The sequence below is a fragment of the Mus pahari genome, chromosome 5 (genome assembly GCF_900095145.1).
Source record: "Mus pahari chromosome 5, PAHARI_EIJ_v1.1, whole genome shotgun sequence".
NCBI classification, from domain to species: domain Eukaryota; kingdom Metazoa; phylum Chordata; class Mammalia; order Rodentia; family Muridae; genus Mus; species Mus pahari.
Window position 1 is genome coordinate 21,050,310 of NC_034594.1, and position 24,181 is coordinate 21,074,490.

Genomic DNA, 24,181 nt, shown 5'->3' on the forward strand with positions numbered 1-24,181 from the left:
CCCCACATCTGCTAGAGATTGCTCTGTGGCCTAAGTTCATCTCTCTTTCTCTCTCTCTCTCTCTCTCTCTCTCTCTCTCTCTCTCTCTCTCTCTCTCTCTGAACACCAGGTAATAGGGGTGCTAAGAGCCCCTTCTTCATTAGTGGCAATGGTAACAGGGTGCCTGACTGCTCTAGTGGAAGCAAGGGTGAGTTGCTGGGACACATACTTAGGCATTGCTGGTCATCTGTTGTGTTTCCCTTTATCACTAAAGATCTTAAGCGTTAGGGATGTGAACAATTAACACTATGCTGCCTGTAGTGTCTGAAAGTATTTTAACTTGCCTTGACAAAACCAGAACTGCAAGGAACTATCCAGAAGCCCGACGATCCTGAAGGATGCTGAGTTTGGAGATGAGGGTTACTACTCCTGCGTGTTTTCTGTCCACCATAATGGGAAATGCTACAACATCACCAAGACTGTCAATATAACAGTTATCGAAGGTAAGAGAACGTTAGTGCAAGAAGCAAACGCATAGGAGAGAAGCGGGAGCCCCCTCAGGTTTGAGACTACAACACCCCTTAAAACCTCAGGTTTAAAAGATTTATCTTGGGCTCCCATAAAACCAACTGAAAACACATTTTTTCTTAGCAGCAAACAGAAGCTGACATGGGTGAGCCTCTTATAAATCAGCTTGTTTTGTTTTAGAATTTGAGTACATGGCAGGATCTTGTTAAGCTGCCGTTTTCGTTTAACAAATATTTATTGTGCTCACAAATATTTATAGCTGGCCCTATCCAATAAGCTGTACTTAGTATTAGGAGGTAGAGAACACAGATGAATTTACCAAAGCAAGGGACACACTGTAGTCTAGAACTTTTATGCCGATCTGGAGAGTCACTAAGCACTAGAGCTGCAACTCTATGAAACTTGTTATCAGGGATGCTGAAGGGTGTGCTGTGTAGTTGAAAGACAAGTGCTGAGGACTTTGCCATGTCTGGATTCTGGAGGCCCAGTGCCTTGAAGGGGCAGAGCATGCTGGGAGAATAGCTGGCAGCTGACAAATCAAGGACACCGTGTGCTAGTTGGAGGGGAGCTTTGCACATAGCCCAATTTGCTCTGAGCCCAGAGGATAATCAAAGACCTAGGACTCTATGGTGACAGGGACCTGAGAGGTGATTTAACTGAACTGCACTGCACGAGCATATACTTCAGATGGCACAGCCAAGAACCTGCCATCTATCACCTTCTTGGGAACTGACAGGTAAATATGACTGTGCAGCGATCTTGATGTGTTTCCTTGAGTCCATTTTGCCACCTTTAGGTTTTCCTGACAGCTTTTCATTTGCTTTCGAAAGCTTCAATGATGGTCTGTTCTTCTATGAAAACCCCTCCGGCTATTTGAAGATATGTGCTATGACCATGACCCTAATTATGACCTTCTCCACTGCCGTCCCAGTAAACTGGAAACTCAGTGTGGACGATGCGTTTAACTAAACCCACAAGCTCACAGATTGCTCCAACACATCCACTGTACTGACATGTTTCTCCTGCATGTCACCTGATGCATTTCCGTAGCTGCCCCTGTGTTACTATTACAGCAAAGCACCCCAAGACTTAGTGTCCTGAACAAATGAACACCCTGACTTAGAGTTCTGGAGGTCACATGTCTAAATAAGTTCATTGGGCTGAAGTCAAGTTTTGGAGAATGTGGGAGAAATATATTTCTCTGCCTTTTGCCAGTATCCAGAGCTATCTTATTTACATATTACTTTCTCCTCAGGCCTAAGAGCATAGTATCTGCCAGGCTTTTCATTTTTCTTCATCTTCTTCTCTCCCCCTCCCCCCACTGCTTCCATCATTATATGCATTTCCCAGAGTCTGACATTTCTGACTTTCCTATGAAGACATATTTATAGCCTGGTTGGACAATACAAGACAACTTCCCTTTCTGCAATTCCTTAAGCAGTCACACCTACAAATTTCTTTTGGCCATATTCTTCTGATAGCACAGAGTGCCATGGACCGAGTCAATTATAAGTCATAGAAGTTTATTTGGGTGGCAATTATGGAAAAGTCAAGCCCAAGGGGCCACATGTGAGTGTGTATCTATGATGTGCTGTGTGGTTCAGGACATCAGATGTCTTTCTGTCTGTATCACCTGCCATTGCCTTGAGACACATCTCCTGCTAAACCAAGAACTGATTGATATGGCTGGACTCACTCGCCATGGAGTTTCTAAGATCTGCCTGTCTCTTTCCCCATGTGCTGGGGGCACAGGCATATGCAGTCATGCTTAGCATGTTACATGGGTTTTGGGGATTCAAACTCAGGTCCCACCCTATCACATCAACCATTCCTATCCACCAAGTCACTTCCCCAACCTTGAAAAGAAAACCTCCACTTGACTAGAGAGTAAATGACTAGATATGAGACAGGAAATCTGGGCTGGGCTCATCTTTTAAATTAGAAACCCACCCCATAACACCTAACCCATTTTGACAATCATGACACCAATAAGAGAAGCTTATATACTTTAGGTTAGGACCAGAAATCACTAGGGACAGTAGTGGCACCGGGTCTAAAGATTTGTACAGCAGGGTTGGGTAGAGTCAGATAGGGCACCCAGGGCATGGTTAGGGCTGGAGAGTCCACATCCTCAGGAGTGGGATTGGTGTCTGGGAGGGGTGCTTCACCTGGCTCATCTAGTCTTGATATATTCTGTTAATTCCATCAGCGAGAGAAGGACAGATGGAGGGAGTTGATGTAGAGTAGGCAAGTACTTCCCAGTGTCTGTCCATCTTCTGTGTCCTAAACATCTGGTCCTCTCAGTACCTGTCAGCAATCTCCCTGGACCAGACATTCCTTTGGCTGCAGGTTCACTGAGCAGAAGCCAGTGTTTGAGTTCAAAGGATTCTAGATGGACGCTGCTTTCAGCAATAGCAGCATACAGCAAGTGGGCGATGGAGATCCAGTACTATGAGCTGAGTTAATAAAGAGTTAGTAAGATCCTGACATAAGCCAACCTGTGGCAATGACTGCAGTTACTCACAGGTAATGCTTAAAACCCTAGTGTAGTTCCTGACACCATACTTGGAAACAAAACGGATACATCCTATCTTTCTGTATACATACCTGCCCGTAGTAAAATTTGGTTTATAAATTAGGCACAGCAACAGATTAGCAACAAAACTTAATAATAAAATATAGTAATATACTGAAACAAAATTGTCAAAGTCACTACATTTGTGCTTTGCGGTCATGATGAAATAGAACATAGGTTACTTGAAGACAAGTATCATGACACCGTGGTGATTACGCTGGAAGTACATAATGCAAGGATGCACCGAACCACGGGACGATTCATGTCCTAGTGTGGATGGAATGGCATGGAAAACTGAGAATGGTACACAATTTTAAAATGGCAAGTTGGTTATTTTAAGCTATTCTTCTATTTAACATATTTTGGGCCACTTAATCCGCAGAAAATAAAATCATGGATAATCAAGAAATGCAGTATTGGAATCTTTGTTACGTGGAATGATTACATTCTAACAGACAGATGTCTTAGAGAAACTCGAGGCAATTCTAATCGTTTTGTTCGTTTGCTATTTTCCTTTTAGGGAAGAGTAAAATAACTCCAGCTGTTTTAGGACCAAAGTGTGAGAAGGTTGGTGTGGAACTAGGTAGGTTTTACAAAGCACGCTTTCTGAATTTATAAATGGGGCCATTATCGTGTTTTCAAGAGTAAATCTGGCTCACTGTTGGTGGATATGACTCATTATATATTTATTGAGGAATATTACAAAACGAGGAAAAGCATGTTACTGTTTGACTATTGAATCTTTTAGACCAGTTAAATGACACCTCTGTTCAATATCAGTGGGGCTGTCTATGTCTTGAGGACTACGCCCTCAGCCATGGTTTTAGTCCCCCCTATTTTTCCTCTATTGACTTTTCAAAACATGAAAATTTAGTGATAATGCTCTGGAGGAATAACTCAAGCTTGTTCTATAGTTTAAATATTTGGCCATGGATGGAATTGGCTGAACGTTCAGGATTTGTTTAATGCTGTGGATATCACCCTTCCTAATGGTGCAATCCTTTAATACAGTTCCTCATGTTGTGGGGACCCCCAACCATAACATTATTTTGTTGCTATCTCAAATCTGTAATTTTACTATAGTTATAATACAAATATCTGACATGCAGGATGGCCTTAGGCACCCAGTATGAAAGGGTCCTTTACTCCCTAAGGGGTCACAATCCACAGGTTAAGAACCCCTGGTCTAGGCAGCTCTTAAGATTCTGTGTGTACAATTAGGTAATTTCTTTCAAACATAAAAACCAGGAAGGAATGAAATACATTTGTATATTCTAAACCTTATATTGAGCTAAGTGATTTGAAATACATTTTCCTAGCAGTACTGGAATACTGCCTCTATGGTACCCACTGAATAAACTGACACACAGGCCAAGCAACTCACAATTCTCTCAGTCTGCTCAGAACTCAGCTGAGGTGGCTGGGAGCAGATGTACTATAGCCAACCTGCCGTGCACTTAAATAGCTGGGGTCAGAGAGAATTTCATACTCATGCTGGTTACAATCCTTTGCCACTAGAACGCCACTTCTTAAGGTGTTGAGACCACACATTGGGGCTGTATAGGTGAATGTGAGGACCTTGAGAAATCTGGCAAATACAAGCTTTCTGAATGCACAAGGACAGGAAATTCCAAATCAAAACCGCGAAGAAGCCAAGATGTTTCCAGGCGCATTCACTGGAGCTGACTTGTACAACCTCACTGTGTGCTCTGTTCTGAGCACACATGCACACATGTACACATGCACACACGCACACTATGCATACCATGTACCAGGTATGCCTTCCTGTGTAACATATCAGTAGAGGACTGAACATCGTGTCCCAGGGTCAAGACGTGTGTGTGTGTGTGTGTGTGTGTGTGTGTGTGTGTGTGTGTGTGTGTGTGTTAGGAGGTTCTGTCTCTTTACTGTGCAGATAAAGACTTGCGGTCTTATAGAAACATAATGATTTAATTACACAAAACAAAACAAAACAAGTCAGATAACAAAAACCTTTAGTGTTCCCCTCCTGTCATTCCTGAACTGTATTAGCTTAGTGAGCCCTCGGGTTGTAGGGTGTGAGGGTGTTTCTTTTTGAAATTGGCTGTTTGAGTTGCAGACTTGAATTTGATTTTTTTTTAAAAAAAAAAGTTGGAGGGATTATAGTTCAGGATCAGGATAGAACTTCTGAAAGGTTCCTAAATATATTTCTGCCATTTTGTATTACATAATTATGTAAAGTTGTCTCAGCTTTGATGATTATAAAATTGAAATTTGAACATTTCTAAGTAGCATTGAAGATGTTTCAGAGCATGAACTACCAATTATTCAGCCAATGTTTAATTCTTTACAGAAAAAAAAAACAAAACAAACAAGCACGCATCTCATTAGCATACAGGTTTGCTTTTGTCTTCAATAAAAATTATGCGTATAACAAAGAATTGCTTTAAAATAAATTTCCTCATGTTCTTTTTCAGCCAATGCTTAATTCATATACCTATCAAATTGGCCCATATACTCAATTACACACAATTTGTTGGCTGTGAGGGAGTCACGAATCCCTTACATCCTGGCTGAGCGACACTTGCTCTCCTATGGTCCCACTGGAAACAAGTCTCCGCAGCACATGTCTCCACAGCCTCATGCTACCCAAGGTCTTTCTGATATTCCCGAGAGCTGTGCAGCTGCCCCCATACCCCACAGAACTGGACTCTCTGTTTTACAAGACTCCTGCTTATTTCAACTCCAAGGGACTCCGTATAAACAGAATGGCTGCTCATGCTTACTTACCTGGAAGAGAGCTTTTCTAACTACACTTTAATTTCACCATTTCTTGTTCTTTCTCCCCTGTGCAGCAATGCCTTTCTTCTTTTAGGTAATTGTTTTGTATGGTATTCCTCTCTTATTTTTCTGGTAGTTGAAGAGAGACATTGGCTTGGTTTAAAATGAAGCACTTCTTCAATTTTCTTTCTTTTTTTTTTTTTTTTTTCTGAATGTGGTGTTATTTAACGCTCACTTAGCACACACTGACTGTATTTGAAACTTCGACCGAGTTTCTAAATTCAAAACTGAGACTGTCAACTTCTATCTAGGAAAGGATGTGGAGCTGAACTGCAGTGCTTTACTGAATAAAGACGATCTGTTTTATTGGAGCATCAGGAAGGAGGATAGCACAGACCCTAACGTGCAAGAAGACGGGAAGGAGACAACAACGTCGTGGTATGTACATGTGGCATGCGAGAGATGCCGTGGTGCATGCTGAAAAATTCACACATGCGCACAGCAGAAGAGAGGCTGCACTCCTGGGTGGCTGATGGGATGTTTAAGCTAGCTTTAGCTGTAATTGTAATTTGCTTATCATCATCCTTACCATATTCCAATGTTACCAATCGATCATGCAGACATTGGCTGTACATATCTAAGCTTGAAGAGACAAGTTTCTTGAGAATGTTAGGGAGCCTTTTTTAGCATCATTTTATAATGGTACCAGTCAGTCAGAGTCTTAGGGTACAGTCATCAAGCTCCTCATAAGACAGCAATCAAAGGGTGCCATAGTTGCTTGGATTTTGAGAACTATTAAAAGTAAAAATGGTGTATGTACTCAAACTCCATTCTCTTAACCACTGAGACTATCCAGTTGATGCAGCTTTGATATGATTCGTCATCTCTTGTGTTCCTACAGGAATCTGATAACCAACTCATTCTTTCTTTCTTTCTTTTAAGGCATTTACTCCACACTTTATCTCTGTATTTCCTCCCATGAGTATTTTGTTCCCCCTTCTAAGAAGGACCAAAGCATCCACACTTTGGTCTTCCTTCTTCTTGAGCTTCATGTGGTCTCTGAATTGTATTTTGGGTATTGTGAGCTTTTGGGCTAATATCCATCCACGTATCAGTGAGTACATACCATGTATGTTCTTTTGTGACTGGGTTACCTCATTCGGGATGATATTTTCTATTTCCATCCGTTTGCCTGCAAATTTCATTAAGTCATTGTTTTTAATAGCTTAGTAGTACTCCATTGTGTAAATGTATCACATTTTCTGTATCCATTCCTCTGTTGAAGGACATCTGGGTTGTTTCCAGCTTCTGGCTATTATAAATAAGGCAACTATGAACATAGTCACCAAACCCAGACACTATTGTAGATGCCAAGAAGTGCTTGCTGACAGGAGCCTGATATAGCTGTCTCCTGAGAGGCTCAGTCAGAGCCTGACAAATACAGAGGCTGATGCTCACAGCCAACCACTGAATTAAGCATGGGGTCCCCAGTGGAGGAGTTAGAGAAAGGACCCAAGGAGCTGAAGGAATTTGCAACCCCATAGGAAGAACAACAATATCAACCTACTAGACACCCCAACCCCCCCAGAGCTCCCAGGGACTAAACCACCAACCAAAGAGTACACATAGAGGGATACATGCCTCTAGCCGAATAGGTAGCAGAGGATGGCCTTGTTGGGCATCAGTGGGAAGAGAGGCTCTTGGTCCTGTGAAGGCTCTATGCCCCATTGTAGGGGAATGCCAGGGTGGGGAGGTGGGAGTGGGTGAGTGGGTGGGGGAGCACCCTCATAGAAGCAGGGGGAGGGAGGATGGTATGGAGGGGTTGTGGGGAGGAGAACTGGGAAAGGAGACAACATTTGAAATGTAAATAAAGAAAATATCCAATAAAAAAGGCATTTAATTGAGGATTGCTTACAATTTCAAAGGCTTAGTCCATTATCCCCTTGGCTGGGGGCGTGAGAGATACAGGGAGAAGTGGTACTGGGGAGAGGGGGAGGGGGAGGGGGAGCGGGAGAGAGAGAGAGAGAGAGAGAGAGAGAGAGAGAGAGAGAGAGAGAGAGAGCGAGCGAGCGCTCGGAGTTCTACATCAGCTGGCAACAGGAATTGCTAGACTCTGCTGGGCTTGGAAAGGGCTCTTTGAAACCTAAAAGCCCACCCCCAATGACATAATTCCTCCCACAAGGCTACACCTCTTAATCCTTTCAAATAGTACCACTCCCTCCCTCGTGACCAGTTATTCAAATCTATAAGCCTACTGGGACTATTCTTATTCAAACCTCCACAAGAGTGGAGTTCCTGTGATTGAATTCTGATGACTTTAAATCATGGAAGAGAAAGACCATTTATACGTCCACACATGCTCCTGCTATGATAGAATGTAGCCCAGAGGCCCTGCTAGAGCATGCCTTTGGACTGTAAGCTAAACAACATCTTTTCTTCCAAGACTCTGGCTGCCCAAGATTCCCTTTAGCAATGAAAGATGCAGACTGCAGAGCTGGCTGGCCACAGTTAGTAGGAGTGGTGGTGTGGAATGAATTCCAAGTGCTTAGGAGGGAGAAATAGAAAAGCAAAGGAGAAGTGTACTGTGCTGTGAATTCTGTTGCTCCTCGGAGGGATCGGGAAACTAATTTTAATTCACAGCAGAAACAGAAACATGGCTGTTGTTGATGCTTCCTTTCAATATTTTAAACATATAAGTTCCCGTCTCCTGGGGAGACTTACGGCTCACAAACAAAGCCTGTTGATAAATTATCTTCTTCCATTACAGGACTTTTGAAGGCAAACGGCATGCTTCAAAAATACTGAGAATTCAGAAAGTTACTGAAAACTATCTCAATGTTTTATATAATTGCACCGTGGCCAACGAGGAAGCCACAGATACCAAGAGCTTCGTCTTGGTGAGAAAAGGTATGAGAGGCTCTGTGCTGGCTCTCACTGTGATCTCAGACAGTCTCAACAGCAGGCTTTCATCCCAGGTCATACGGTGAGGTGACAGAAACCATAGCTTATAGGTCTAGATCCATGTGCTTTGTTCCTTCATCAGCCTCTCTTGTCAAGTGAGCAGCAGTTGTGTGATCTGCGCACTTGTGAAGCAGAAACACACTAACCTGTCTTCTTCTGTTACCTGATGCTCTTTGTGTTTCCTGGACACTGCTCAGGACCAGCTCAACACCTCTCACAGAGCTCCTCAGAGAATTCACAGATCTTTCTCAAAGATGTAGGAACACCAGAGCATGACCTCTAAGAGTTTGCTTTTTCAATATGCATAATTGTTTACTTAATGAAACGACTGACTTTACTGGAAAGATTATCTCTTAAAAGTGTGCCACATGGGAGGGTAAAATCTTCAGTGAGGCTTATATTGTCTGATGTGGACATCCCTACACCATTAGTGTTCCTTCCTGGAGAATAGGTGAAGGAAAAGGAAAAAAGGTAATGCATAGGTAGGGGGTTGCTACCGCATTGTCTATGCTTACAAAAACTTAGAATCATTATAAAGATTAGTATACTGTGAAGCAATGAAGGGTTCTTGGTCAAACGAGGAAATAAAATGAGATTAACATTTAACCTCAGCTAAGTAAAAATATCAGGGTCAAAGGGCTTTTATAGTTTTCTGGGTATGGGCAGTAATCATGTATACATGTGAGCCTGGTGTCCACATAAGCTAGAAGAGGGAGTCACATTTCCTGTGGAACTGGAGTTGCAGATGGTTGTGAGCCTCTAAGTAGATGCTGAGAACCAAACCCTGGACCTCAGCGCCAAGTGCTCTGCTGAGTTCTCTCTCCCGCCCGCCTCCCCAGGTCTTTGACACTGTTCAGCCATCGGCAATTTCTTGGATGGCTGCTAAGAATTATTATTATTTTTTATACCCCTCTTGGCTCTTTTGTGTTTATCTATGGTGAATACAAACTGAATCGATCTGGGAGACATGATTGTTTGTTTTGGAGAGTATATTGCCTAAAAATATATATTGGATATCCTTGGGCACGTGTACAAGTTGGAGTAAAAAGATTTCCCACTGTCGACTACCAGCAGGAGTGTGGGGAGCTAGGGGGAGTATGGAAGCACGTGGGGAGACAGACACTTGCTGTTTGTGAAGGGCAAAAACTGACCGCCACAACCCTATAACACTGGCCACATGCCTTTGATTCATGATTTCCCTTTATCTCTCTCGTTTTTCTGCAGAAACCCCTGATATCCCAGGCCATGTCTTTACGAGAGGAGTAACTGTGGCTGTTCTCATCTCTGTGGCAGCAGTGTGTGTGGTGATTTTGTGTGTCATTTATAAAGTTGACTTGATTCTGTTCTATAGGCGCATAACGGAAAGAGACGAGACACTAACAGGTAATATGCCGCTGTGACGGGGTCACCCTAGCTCATGTCTTTGTGTCTGCACCCAGCAAAGGAAACACTGGTCTTGCTTTTATTTGGATGATGCCACTCATGATCTGTGAGCTTTGAGTCAGGGGTTACTCTGTGTGGGTTACACTGAAACGGGCGACCTGCAACCCTGTACTTGTTTGTGAGAAAACAGATGTGTTTCTCCTGATGTTTCATGTCTGTGAACTATCTCCTCGCATGTCTCGTGCTGTCAGTCTGAGTGTGTTTACACACACACACACACGCACACACACACACATCACTACACACTCGAGAAGACTGTTTTATACCCAATAAAATTTGCTTTTATTGAATTTTCTTTCATCCTTTTCATCATTTGAACTGGGAAAAGGGGATCAAATCGTGTACCCGGAGGAACGTGGGGAGAATCAGAGATCTCAGTTCCAGTCTCCTAGATCCATCCATTATCGTGTCTAATGTCTTGTGCTTCTCAATGTTTTTAAAAGTGATTGAAAACCTTCACATTTCAAGATTATTATGCTCTGAAAATTTAACCTAATTCTGTGGTGTGTGTGTGTGTGTGTGTGTGTGTGTGTGTGTGTGTGTGTGTGTGTGTGTGCATGCATGTGTTTAATAGAAAAAAAATACTTCATAGAGGTCAAATTCAAAATTTGTAAATATACAGCAGGAGACCTCCTCTGTCTCGTCCAGTGTCTGATTCCCACCATGTCCCCACCTGCTATTACATCCAGTGAGTTATTAATGTGGATTCTTATTTCATGCTGCCTTTAAAAAAACAGTTCTAGGTTTAGTTACCCTAATTTACTATTTTCAGTTTTTGCTTTATTATTTCTTATGTATTTGTTCATGCTATTGAAGGAATCCCTCATCTTTCAGGGTCGCTCAGGCCCTGCTTGCATGTCACTCTGTCTGTCTGTCTGTCTCTCCACGCGTACATGCATGCATTCGTGTGTGTGTGTGTGTGTGTGTGTGTGTGTGTGTGTTGGTCAGTTGTTCTGCCTGTATGTATGTATGTTGGTCAGTTGGTCTATCTGTCTGTCTGCCTGTCTGTTGGTCTGTATGTCTGTCTGCCTGCCTGCCTGCTTGGTTGTCTGCCTGCCTTTGAGATAGAGTCTCATGTTGCCCAGGCTGGTCTCCCCACGGCTAAGTATCATCTTGCCTCCATCTCCAAGTCCTGGGGTTACAGGTATGTGCCCTCACACCCGGTGGTCGTCAGTAACTTGCTTCTATGTAAACTCTTTATGTCCTTTCCTTCAGATGGGTAGGTATTTGCGCTCTTGCCTCTTTGCTATTATAAAGATGTGCTGAATAAAGTCATCCCTTCATTGCTTTCTAATCATGGTGTATTGCCACAGGGATGCTCTCTGTAATGCCCCTGGAGCTTTGACAGGTGTTATCCCATTGCTGTCCTTCCAGAAATTTTCAGGTTTGCCCTACAGGGATGGCATTGACTTTCCTCACACCCTCACCCACAAGCTCTCGAATTCCTGTCTATTTAATAGATGAGAATTTGAGACTGAGTATATTTAATTTGTATTTCATTTTATGATGTTAAAAACACAAGCAACCTTTCGTATATTTGATTTTTGTGTGTGTGTGTCTTCTTTTTCAACATATCCACTCATGGCCCTTTTTGCACCGGGCTTTCTGGCTTTTTGTTTTGTTTTGTTTTTGTTTTTTTTTGTTTTTCTTCTTCTTTCCAGACACTATTTATATCTTAGGTGAGGTTCCTTTAGGATCTCTATTGAGAAAGGTAAATACCCCATGTTGTCATTAATCTTTCCCTACTGTGGTGTGGCTATGTGGGAGACCCAATATCTTTACATTTTTGGTATCCAGTTTGGGGGTTATAAGGACAAAGTATCCCTTAACTGCATGATATGAAGTGATTCTCGAATACACTTCTCTGAGATTTTTAAAACTTATTTTGTTTTTACTATAGTATAATAGAACTGCATATCATTTCTTATGTTTACAACTTTTAGTATTAACAGCTAGTAGGCTCAGCGACTATGATGCTCAGCCTGTATATATATGATCTTCCTTTGAAAGGATATGAGACAGAAGTAAAAAGTCTGTATATGGCTTTTTCTCCATGGTTTCTGCTCAGAAATAATAATATTTGTATTTAAATGGGCATTAAATAACCTTTCTCTTGAGATTCCATAATATTTTTGTTAATTTTGTTTGACCCAATTTAAACATCCTTGTTTTTTTTTTGCTTTTGTTTAAGTTTTCTAAAAATTATCTAAACTCATTGATTTTATTTTCTATGTGTGTGCTTGAGTGTGTGTCTGTGCACCACATGTGTACAAGAGCCTGCAGAAGAAAGAAGAGGGCATTGTCTGGAACTGAAGCCACTGATGGTTGTCAGTCACCACATGAATGCTGGGAATTGAACCCAGGGTTTCCCCACAGTGACAAGAACTCACACTCACTCAGCCATCTTTCTAGTCCCAGTCATTTTTTTCAAGGCATACATATCACAGTTAATATAGAATGCAGAGAAACACTCAGGAACATGCTCTAAGCCCCTTCATTCAAAGTGAATTCCATGGCCAGGTGCAGTCCGTAGCAAGGGCAGAAATGAAGACCTGTCTCGGAAAGAAAACATTGTAGCCAATACCATGCTTTGTGTTTTGACAGAACATGAAAAGAACCAATGAGCCAAAGACTACTAAAACACAGTCATATATATTGATGCATATAGTTGGAGAAACGATGGTTCTGCTAACTCATTATTATCCTAAATGACCACTTATATAGTGATAGTATTATTAATTAGAGATCAAAAGTATTAATCACCAGGAAATCAGGTTTTTCCACCAAGCATCTCACTATCCACACTTAAAAATAAATTGTGATGAAAATTAGCTGATTCATATCATAAAATAATTACTTGAAATACAAAACCTGAAGTCAATTAATAGTTGGAGACTGGCTCTTCATGCATAAGAACAAAGGCACGTTGCATGTGCTACAGATACACATGGGATTACCTTCCTTGTTTCCCATGGTCAGTTATATCTTGATTGTGAGGAACGTATGATCCTTTACTTATTTACTGGCTGGTGCCTATTTTTGTCACTGACTTGATAAAAACATTTACAAAAGCTCAATTCCCTGTTGCCTGGACAGTAGCTATAGTTCACAGCTATCTGAAAGCATCACCCAGAGGCAATGGTTACTGGTTACAATACCAACTAGTTTTAGGATCACCCATTTTTCCTACATTTGATGAGCATATGATTCTGTAATTTTTATTAAAGTTTTCTTACACGTGCAATTGTGCTAAACCGGTTGCTCTAGATCAGCAATTGGTCCTGACACATTGGTGGAACAGCATACTGTGAGAACTGAGCAAACATTTGCCAGACAGAGAAAGCATTGATTCGTGAACTTGATTGTGAAGAAATAGGGCTGGGCTATTGGGTTTAGACAGCATGGCCTATAAAAGAATAGACCCAGAGTTGTTCTATCCCACCTTATTTTAATAAGAGACCCATCTATATTTCCTTTTTAATTCAGTTGGTGCAGATCTAGCTCCTTAGCCATCTACTAAGTTTTTGTGTCGTAAAGATAAACATCAGACTACCATCACTCTGCTGCCCCATCTGTAGCACTTACATAATGGAGGATATCACTCAAACTTCCCTTTTCTTTCGCTGGTCAAACTATCTTGTTCATCTTCAGCTGTGTTGCCGGATTTTTTTTTTTCATCTGTGAACTTGTTTCCTTTTAGTCCTGTCAAGTTGGATGTGCCTCTTCCATAGACTGCATGAAACCAAAAGGAGAATCACTTTTGTGTTCACTCACCCAGTGGAGAGAATGAATTGTCTTTGTTAGGTGACTTTTTTCTCCTCCACTGTTCTCCCAGATGTCTAAATACTGCTCCATTATCAAGAACTGGATGGGAGCCCACTCAAGGATCACTGCCAAGCTTTCAGAGGATCATAGGTTTTCCTCTTGACATTTGATACCCTAGAGGTGTGTGTGTGTGTGTGTTAGATTACAGTTACAATTTCATGTCTCCCATATGCTTCTCAATGCTCTCCTCTAAATCAGTGGTCTCTTTTTTCATTGTTGCTAGCATCTTCTTCCAAGAACCCTTATTATTTCTTCCATGCTCTGGGGTACAGTCTCAGTTTGATTTGTGTCTCTTGTTATATTTTACTTTGCCTTGACATTATGTTTTAAAGGCCTTTAGGGAGTGAAACCCCCCAGTACTGGTGTGGTAGAGTTGACTGAAGTGAATGAGTGAAGGTGTAACTTACTTGCCAATCCTGGAATGAAGGACTTCTGAGCTGCATATATATGCTTTAATATCATGATTATTAGTCTCTCTCTCTCTCTCTCTCTCTCTCTCTCTCTCTCTCTCTCTCTCTCTCTCTCTCTCTCTCTCTCTCTCTCTCTCTCCCTCTCTCTCCCCCTCCCCCCATGGTGGAAGTCTTAAAGCAGAGGCTTTAAAAAGATCACTGGTTGCATGGTTTGAATCTGAAATTTAATAACTAATAATTCTATTCTCTTTATATAATTTTCACAAGGTTTTTACTTAATTTTTTTCTCATAATCACAAATTAAAAGAGTCCACCTTGTCTCCTAGATGGTAAAACGTATGATGCCTTTGTGTCTTACCTGAGAGAGTGTCATCCTGAGAATAAAGAAGAGTACACTTTTGCTGTGGAGACATTACCCAGAGTCCTGGAGAAACAGTTTGGGTATAAGTTATGCATATTTGAAAGAGATGTGGTGCCTGGTGGAGGTAAGAAAGGGTGACCTGGACAGACAGCTAATGAAGATAATTCCTTTAAGGAGATGATTGTTTGTCTTTTTACCTTAAGGATGTACATATGGCCAAAGTCCTTTAAGCCAGGAGAAATCACATCAGTTTATGACTAGTTATTAGTTAACCATGTCAGTCTGGTTAACCAACTTTTCATTATCACACAGTAATACATATTGAGAAAATCATTCCAGCCTTTCCTCATTGACCCTTTCATTCTGCATCACAGTCTGATACCCAAGAAAAGGCACAGGCATTTCTTTTTCTGAGACCCTGCCTCAATAAACCACATGGAAGGCAAGCCAGGAAGGCACTCAAGGTCAAACTCTGACCTCTGTGTGCATATATACATATGTAGGCATGGCACATATGCATGTTAAGTAAATTAGCTAATGAGGAAGAGGAGGAAAAGGAGGGGAAGAGAAAGGAAAAGAAGGGGAAGGAGGAGAAGGAAGAGAGGAAGGAAGAGAAGGAGGAAGAGAGGAAGGAGGAGAAGGAGGAAAAGAGGAAGGAGAAGCAGGAACAGAGGAAGAAGGTAGAGAAGGAGGAAAAGAAGGAGGAAGAGAGAAAGAAGGAGGAGAAGGAGGGAGAGAGGAAGAAGGAAGAAGGAGAAGGAGAAGGAAGAAGAGAATAAAGAAAAAGAGGAAGAGAGAAAGGAAGAGGAGAAAGAGGAAGACGCAGAGGAGGAGGAGAAGGGGAAGAGAGCTGGAGAAGGTGGCAGAAGAGACATTGGAGAAGGAGGAAGAGAAAGGAGAGGAAGATGAGGAGGAGGAGGAGGAGGAAAAGGAGGAAGAGAACCAGGAGAAGAAGGTGACAGAGAATTTGAAGGAGGAGAAAGAGGGGAAAGAGGAGGAGGAGGAAGGGAAAAGAAAAGCACAGTCTTCATTGCCACCATCATTCATTCATTCATTCATTCATTCATTCATCCTATATTCAGTATGTGCCACACCTGCATTAAGTAGAGCCAGAAAGAAAATATCACAGAAAATAGGAAATAGCTTTATGTTCTCCCCACAGCACAAATCAGAAAGCAAAAATGGGGATAAGTGCAAAGAATAAGTTCAGTACCGATTGGAAGTAAACCACTTCTTACAAGGTGCATCATTGCTGGTGAGATGCAGGCCATGCTGCCGAGCTTGGCATCTAGAAGGTACATGCTTATTTCTAAAGTATGGGTCCATGCTTTTACTACCAGTTAATTATATTTTCTTCAATTCCTTATAAGTTCCTAATTTTTTAAAAAAAATTACATTTTTTTTTGCATATGCTGAATTATCACTAGGCTTGTTTGAACTCACTAGGGTCCAGAGCGAGGCTTGGCATGTATAGGTAGCCATGGTTACCTAGTCACAGCCAAATACTGTCATTAGCACATCATTATCTGTGTGAGCTGCTGCATAGGAGGGAAGAAATGAAGTGTTACCCAGTCATTTAGGGAAAACCCACCTCTGGTATAAAATAATCAGTGTTTTGGGTCAGCTTAGGGTATTGTTTTAAATCTTTAACCTTCCTACATAAATGGAAAACAAGTCAGTGATGATAAAAATTTGGGTTGTGTGCCTGTGACACACCAGCTGCGTGACTGCAGGCAAGGTCTTCATTGCTCTCTGCTTTGGCAAAGTGGGGGTGACAGAGCCTTTCTATGAGGTTGCTGTAGGTGTGAAATGAATCAATACGTACAAAGCTTTAAAGAAGGCATAAGTGGTAAGTGAGTGCTCGCTGTGATAGTAAGATGATTATTCTGCTCAGTGTCTAAAACAGATAAAAATGTCTTATTTTTAAAGAAAGCCTTGGTAGTACAGCCAAAAGTTAAATATCATAAACCATGGGCATGCAATATTTTTCCTCTGTGTCCACCGTTTAGTTCTCTGACCTGATGCAAATCTTGTCCTTCCAGCTGTTGTTGATGAGATCCATTCACTGATAGAGAAAAGCCGGAGGCTAATCATCGTTCTCAGCAACAGTTACCTGACTAACGGAGCCAGGCGTGAGCTCGAGAGTGGACTCCACGAAGCACTGGTGGAGAGGAAGATTAAAATCATCTTAATCGAGTTTACTCCAGCCAGCAACATCACCTTTCTCCCCGCATCGCTGAAACTCCTGAAGTCCTACAGAGTTCTAAAATGGAGGGCTGACAGTCCACTCTCTTCGAACTCACGCTTCTGGAAGAATCTTCTTTACTTGATGCCTGCAAAAGCTGTCAAGCCATGGAGAGAGGAATCGGAGGTGCGGCCTGTTCTCTCAGCACCTTGAGCTCCAGATGAGCTCGATGTCAAAAGGAAGTGAAGCCCTGCTAGAGGTCATGCGTGTGCCTATTCACAGCGGTGGCTGTGGTTCAAAAGGCTGAATTTTGTGACTATCCCTCCCACTCCCAGTTAGGAGAGTTGTCATCAGGTCATCACAGATGAAACAGAGCCTTGATTGTGACCCTGAACTCCTAGAAGGCCTTGGGATTCACAAGAAATCAATTTGTTATTCTTTCTTCCTCTGGAGCAGTGATTCCCAATCTGTGGGCAAACCTCTATCTCCAAAAAAAGATTTACTTTATGATTCATAACTGTAGCCAAATCATAGTTACAAAGTAGCGAGGGAAAAAGCTTTATGGTTGGGGGTTCACCACAGTGTGAAGAACTGTATTAAAGGGTTGAAGCATTAGGAAGGTTGAGAACCACTGCCCTAGAGCTGTCTGCACACCGTTCCATTCAGCCAAGATGGAAGTAGGCTGGCAAACTGATTTATGCCCCCAAGTGAGGAACCTCTTCAGAATTTTTCAAATAACAGATTCCAACTGGAGAATTTTACGCACCCAGAGGCATTTTCTATGAACCAGCCTTTACTGCATCTCAGGGTACATAGCTCTCTCCCAGGCTTGGGAGTTGTAAGAGGTGAGGGAAAGAGCTGGATATAGACAAGAGAAATGAGAAAGTCCAGGAATTTGGCTTCAGGATGAGTTTGGTGTTGCAAGGTAGTTCTTAGAAACTCAGTCAGACATAAGGCAGAACCTGCTTATTTTTTCAACCTTTTCATACATCCTTTGAAATGGAACCCTATCAGTCATTACAGACAGAAGTTAAATTCAGAGAATGCAGTGGGCCTTTCAACTTTAGTGGCTTAAAACTTTTGTTGGCTTTGTGTAAATGTTTATCTGTAGGATCATATTAGCTGCTGAAGTGTAGCCAACAAACAACAATTTGCTTGTTGTTTTTACCAGCCATTTCAGATGCCCTTGGCATGCAGGTATTTTCAGTGTGGCAGTTGACGGTGTGGTATGTACAGCCAAATTTGATGGACAGTCTTGGATTTTGTGAGCTCTGGAATCTTATCCAACTTCTCATACTTCAGTTTACGCGTCTCTAAAATCAGAGTTTAAAGTAAATACAGCTAGTTCACAGGGGGACTAAAGACTGCTCGGTAAATGTGGCTCTTACTGTTGATGGCAGCAACTGCCCTCATTCATTGGCTCAGTGATTCCGCAGTGGAGGAAATGGGAGCCAGAGAGCAGGTGGGGAAATGGATCTGCAAATAGGAGCAACAAATGGAGAGAGGGCAGAGGAGAAACATAGCAGAAGAAACACACCAATACACATAAACATACACACATAAATACAAACATACATGCACAAACACACAGAAATACACATAAACACACACAGAAACACACACAAACATACAACCACACACAGAGAAACACACACAAACATACATACACANACACACACAGTCTCACACACACACACACATACACACACACACAACACCTCCTGCTGAAATATGTATGCATCTCTGGGCACTGGAAGATACTTTTGTTTCTCTAAAGGGAGTTGTCATACTGGGACCTCCTCCATGGTTCAAAACAGTAGCTGTCTGTGGGAATTGCCTGCGCCCCTGCCCCCGCCTCTGTGTGTGTGTGTGTGTGTGTGTGTGTGTGTGTGTGTGTATAGGTATTTGCTGCCCTTGTATGAAAAAGAAGATTCAGAGACACCCAAAGTTTCTTGTGGCCTTGCCAATGCCTGGGTGAAGCGAGACTATTCTGGGGAAGTCTAGAGCAGAGGCTGTTCTGAACAGACCCAGCGGATTTTAGGAAAACCAAACCAAACAACAAAACAGAAAAACAAGAAGAATGGGAATTCTTGAGTAATTTTTTGTAGCTCATGACTTCATGTGCTATTTGACTGACAGAGGAAAGAAGGCGAATTCATTCAACATCTGATGTCCTGTGTGTGGAGACCTAGAATCAGAAGGGAGTTGGCAGGGTTTGAGACTTTGCTTTGTTCTTTCATCACCCAAGCTTCGACACGTGAAGTTTATTTTATATGAAATATATTTTGCATTAAATCTGCCAAATACATACCTTAGACTGGAAATGACTCTTGGCGTCCTTTTCATTTATCCCGAGATGTCTCGACAGCCTTTTCCTTTGTTTAGGTGAAGACCACACTGCCTGGTTTTCGCCATGGATTCCCACCTGTTTTAAGGAGATGAGGGAGATTTAACACAGCCCACCTGTAACGACCATTTGAAAATGCCTGTCACGCTTGTGTGTATATTTTTGAAAAATTTATTCTTTGAGGACCTCATCTCTCTATACAGTGAAATATTATATCCACACCCATTCTCTCCTGCCACCTTTCCCCTTTCCCCAACATGGACCCCATGTAATTATCGCCCTCGGTTTTGAAATAACCCAAGTCCAGTTAGTGTTTCCTGTAGATGTGGCATGGGGCCACCCACTAGAACATGCACACACTAACTAGGAACCACATCTTCAAAGAAGACCGATTCTATCTCCCCCAGCTGCTATCATCTGCCAACAGTTGACAGAGCCAGAAACCTCATGACATCTTTCCCATTGACGCTGCAGTGGTGGCTGCTTTGGTCTTGTGCTGCTGTGAGGTCTCCAGCTCTTCCTGCCTCCTCTTCCAGGATGCCCCCTGAGCTTTGGCAGGAGGCAAGGTGGAGCTAACAAAGATGTCTAATTCATGGCTGCGCACTCAGATTCACTTGCTCTCAGAACTTTGATCCGTTATGAGTCTTTCTTCGCATTGACTGCCACTCATCGGGGAGAGAGAGAGAGAGAGAGAGAGAGAGAGAGAGAGAGAGAGAGAGAGAGAGATTTCTTTAATCAAGGTTGAGAGCAGCCAAAGTCTGCAGGCATACACATAGACACTTAAAAGGAGTTTTGACAATATTGGCACTCAGCAACTTAACAATAGTTGGTCCCACCCTAGGTGCTATGCCCTCCTCAGCCTTGGGCTTGTGACCATGTAGATAACATCAGGTATGACTTCCCTCCTGTGATTACACAAGAACATCCTCAAATACAAGCTGGATGTGGTTGGTTACGCCATACACTCAGGCCACTAATGGCATCAGGCATGGCTCAGAATAGGGAAAGAGCAAGGGGGCAGGGGGGTTCAGGGCTCCTTATATGCCATTCAGTTTGGGGTAAAAAGACAAAGCCAGATATAAGCATGTCCTAAGTGAGACAGGACTCTACATAGTGTCCCCAAGACACCTGGAGGGAAGACTAGAGAGGCGACAATCAGTGACAAGGCAGCCGAGCTGCCAAGGGACTCAGAAGAGTGTGAATGTGGGCAGAGGCTGGTGGGAAGGACTTCAGGAGCTACCAGCTCCTGAAGTGTGGCTCTGAAGAAGAGACGAAAGCTAGGGAAAGTCATATTTTCAAGAAGGAACGTCCATGCATGTGTGATCTCTAGCACGGTGAAGCAGGGCTGGGGGAAGGAGGCTCTTCAGAGTGACCAAGCCACATAGCTAACAGGAAACGGTCTATGAGTGTTCTGTGGGAAGGACAGGGCCCCTTCCTACTGCATCCATGTGCCACAGAAACAGCGGTCAGAGCCCAGGCTGGGAGCTTCCAGCCAACTACTATGTTTCTGGTGGGAGACATATAAACCCGGAGATTGCCATTCCTAGCTTATATATATAATTGTGATGACTTGGTGTGTGTGTGCTCAGTAATGGATCATGAACATGTCGGTGGGCGTTTGTGCTGTTACATGAGTGAGTCTTGGGTACTTCAGAGGTGTCAAGAATAGCAGATGCAGATCTGGGGAACATATCTTGGGCTCCCTGTACCTCCACTTCACCTCACCTTTTCTCTATCATAAAACATTGAAGCTACAGCTATGTATTGTATATTGAACTCTCTACTAACATTCTACTTGGAAAGATAATCCATCCAGGCAGGCCTGCTCATCTGTGCCTTGGGAAGCTAAGATAGAAGGATTGCTATAAGCTAGAGGCCAGGCTTGGCTACATAGTGAGCCTAATTTACAGAGTGAGATCCAGAGAAAATACTTCTGAAGAGATCATAGTTTAGGAGGAAAAAAATACCACCTTAGAGAGATGAGAAAGCCAACCCTAGCAGAACCTTTCATCTCTATGTCCAGAATCATTCAAAATACAGGGGTTGATGACAGAGCTGGTGATCTTGCCAATGCCAAATGCATGCAGCCAGGAATCCCTGGGCACAGAGGAGCATCCCCATTCCTGAGCATCTTCCATTAACCATATAACAGAGTTGTCCAGTGCTTAAAGAAATTAATCACTCGTGAGCTCAGATCTGAGCAGCAGTTTTGAGTGGCAGTCTGAATGGGAGGCTGAACAGGGCACTGTCATCCATACACAGGAAGCCGTGCCATTGAAGGACTGCCTTCCTACCATGCGGTTGGTTTTGTGCATTCTCCAGTTGGTTGTTATTAATATGAGCAGGAAATGAGCCTCGTATTGGATGGACAACGGTCATCAATGCCTTTAGACTTAACGTTTTTTGTTTTTTTTTTTTTTCCTGGTGATTTATCATCAATTGAGTAGAAGCTATCTTGGTCATAGGGTGGCCCTAGGGGGAAATGGTTTAAGGCTTGTAGACATCTCTATTGTGGACTGATGAGATGTCCAAAACCTGTCTATAGAAATAATTAACTTCTATAGTAAATATAGAGGGACACTCTAAAGAGGCCTCTGAAAATGTGTGTGATTGTCAGGTTGTCACGGCAGCCCACCTGGAATCCCATCATAAAAGCAGAGACAAGGGACTCCTGGAACAATCTGGCTAGTTACACTAGCAATCAGTGGACTCTGGGTTCTGGTGAGAGACTGTGATTCAGTGTAAAATATGGAATGACTCAAAAATACACTGACGTTAACTACATACAAGTGCACAGGTATCTGTGAACAGACACAACAAACACATTTATACACATATGTGTACAGTCATACCCACACTCACTCTGCACACTAGTCAAACAGTTGTTCCAGGATGAAAGATGACCAGTTTCCACCATAAGCCACATAAACACATCATTTTAACAAGATCTCAAAGGCACCCGATGGCATTATCTTGATTCTCAGTCACATTACTCCGGAAGAAAACCGTCATATAGACCTTATTTTCTTGACCCTGATGCTGGATGTTTGGAGTGTATATGCTCAGGAAAGCAAAAAATGGCCCTGACAACAATGGTTAATGCTATTAACCCTAGTTCTCAGATTGACAAGAAACACACTGTGCGTCCACACATTGGATGATTCTGTTCTTCAGAATGGGTATCGAAATAACACTGACTGGGAACCCAGAGGGACTCCTCAAACAGCTGCCTGTACCCTCAGGATATACAGTCTGAAAGCTGTGCAGCAGCCGACACACTCTTAATCTCTTGCTGGGCACATCACCAGGCGGGCAGAATCCTCACTAAGGATCAGTCTTAGTGCCTCATCAGAAGGCCAGCAGAAGTTCCCTGTTCATTGAGGCAGCTGCTCCAGCCGCCACCATGTGGACATTGTAAGCTATGTTTTTGACATGTGTAAACAAACTGTATTTTCAGGTAAGGATAGTCTCATTCAAATGGCCTGCCCGAGCAGGTCATCCACTTTCTAAAGTAGTTTCTAGACTCTTTGTAGTCACTTTGATGGCAATCCATTTAAATCATGCAAAGTAAAATATGACCATGAGAGAATCTACATTTAGATTACAAAAGAGCAACAGGAAGCAGTCAGCCATCTGCCTTTTTAAAATTTTTATTAAATGTTGATTACAAACAGTTCAAATCTACATAGCAGGTGGAATATGCAACATATACTGAAACATCTGCAGTTGGATTGAAATTTTAAATAGCTTCCCAGGCTTAGCCTGTCTCCTACCACAGCCTGAGCTATTTCACTCTGTATTTTAATGTTATGACATCACTGTGCATGCTATGCCACATCATAAGAAATGGGTGTTTTCTGCACATGGCATCTTGTAAATTAGCGGTAATCTGCTGGCACTTGAGCTGTCCATCTTGGGACAGTTTAAAGTTGACGTTTAAGTCCTTTGGTACTGCTGCTGGCTTTCAATCATTTCCTGCTGCTGCTGTTGTGGTTTCCTGACACGGGAAGATGCTTCGGGCTTATGCTGCTCTAGCTTTTTCTTAGACACCTCTGTACGAAGCTTTATGTGCTGCCAGGGAGAAACTGTACTCAGGGTCTAGGAACCAGCCTTAGGTTTACTGAGTCTTAAATCATCCAGTTTTCTTAAACCAAACAGAGCAAGAACAAATACATGGGGAGTGGGGGAGGAGAGGGAGGGAAGGAAGGAGGAGGGAGGACAGAGGAGGACAACAGAGGAAGGGGGATCTTAAATCAACTCTGAAAGGATAATTTCACTAAAGACTGCAAGTTTTACTTAGTCATCAATTTTATGTTGGTAACCTTTGCATTCAGAAAACTCCAGCTCTTGAAGATATAACTATAATTATTAATCTTCTTCAATTTACGGTATATATAATAGCCTCAGAATAATTTTAATACTCATATTAAACAACCATTTTTTAATAAAAGCAATTTGAAATTTTTAAGTTTTTTTAACCAATTTTAAGAATATTTCATTAAAAGTCAAGTGTGTTCTGAAGTCATGTGAAATTATCTTTTGATCAAGGTTTTTTCATTCAGTATAGTTAGGCTCCATTTTCATATTTTTATTTTTAGTGTTTTTTTCTTAAAATTTTACTTTGTGTGAAAAAATATTTGCATTTTTCTAAGCACGAACCTACAAAGTAAAGTTCATGCAGAATTGATTTCTCATTTCTCTCTACCTCCTGTATGCTCTGTACCCAAAAGGAAACACTTTAAAAACTGGCATTGAGGAATAGTATTGAAGATCCAGAAATGAATCCACACACCTATGGTCACTTGAT

At 42.2% G+C, this 24,181-nt stretch overlaps 1 protein-coding gene across 1 annotated transcript in view; it reads left to right on the forward strand.

The window, feature by feature from the left end:
• Il18r1 (interleukin 18 receptor 1) overlaps positions 1 to 17,240 on the forward strand; it is a 32,266-nt gene extending 15,026 nt beyond the window's left edge. The window contains exons 5-11 of the mRNA XM_021199107.2: positions 338 to 482; positions 3,603 to 3,665; positions 6,154 to 6,280; positions 8,610 to 8,749; positions 10,028 to 10,186; positions 14,808 to 14,966; positions 16,885 to 17,240. Of these exons, the coding sequence (XP_021054766.1) occupies positions 338 to 482; positions 3,603 to 3,665; positions 6,154 to 6,280; positions 8,610 to 8,749; positions 10,028 to 10,186; positions 14,808 to 14,966; positions 16,885 to 17,240 (1,149 nt within the window). The remainder of the gene's footprint in view (positions 1 to 337; positions 483 to 3,602; positions 3,666 to 6,153; positions 6,281 to 8,609; positions 8,750 to 10,027; positions 10,187 to 14,807; positions 14,967 to 16,884) is intronic.
• The last annotated feature ends 6,941 nt before the right edge of the window (positions 17,241 to 24,181 follow it).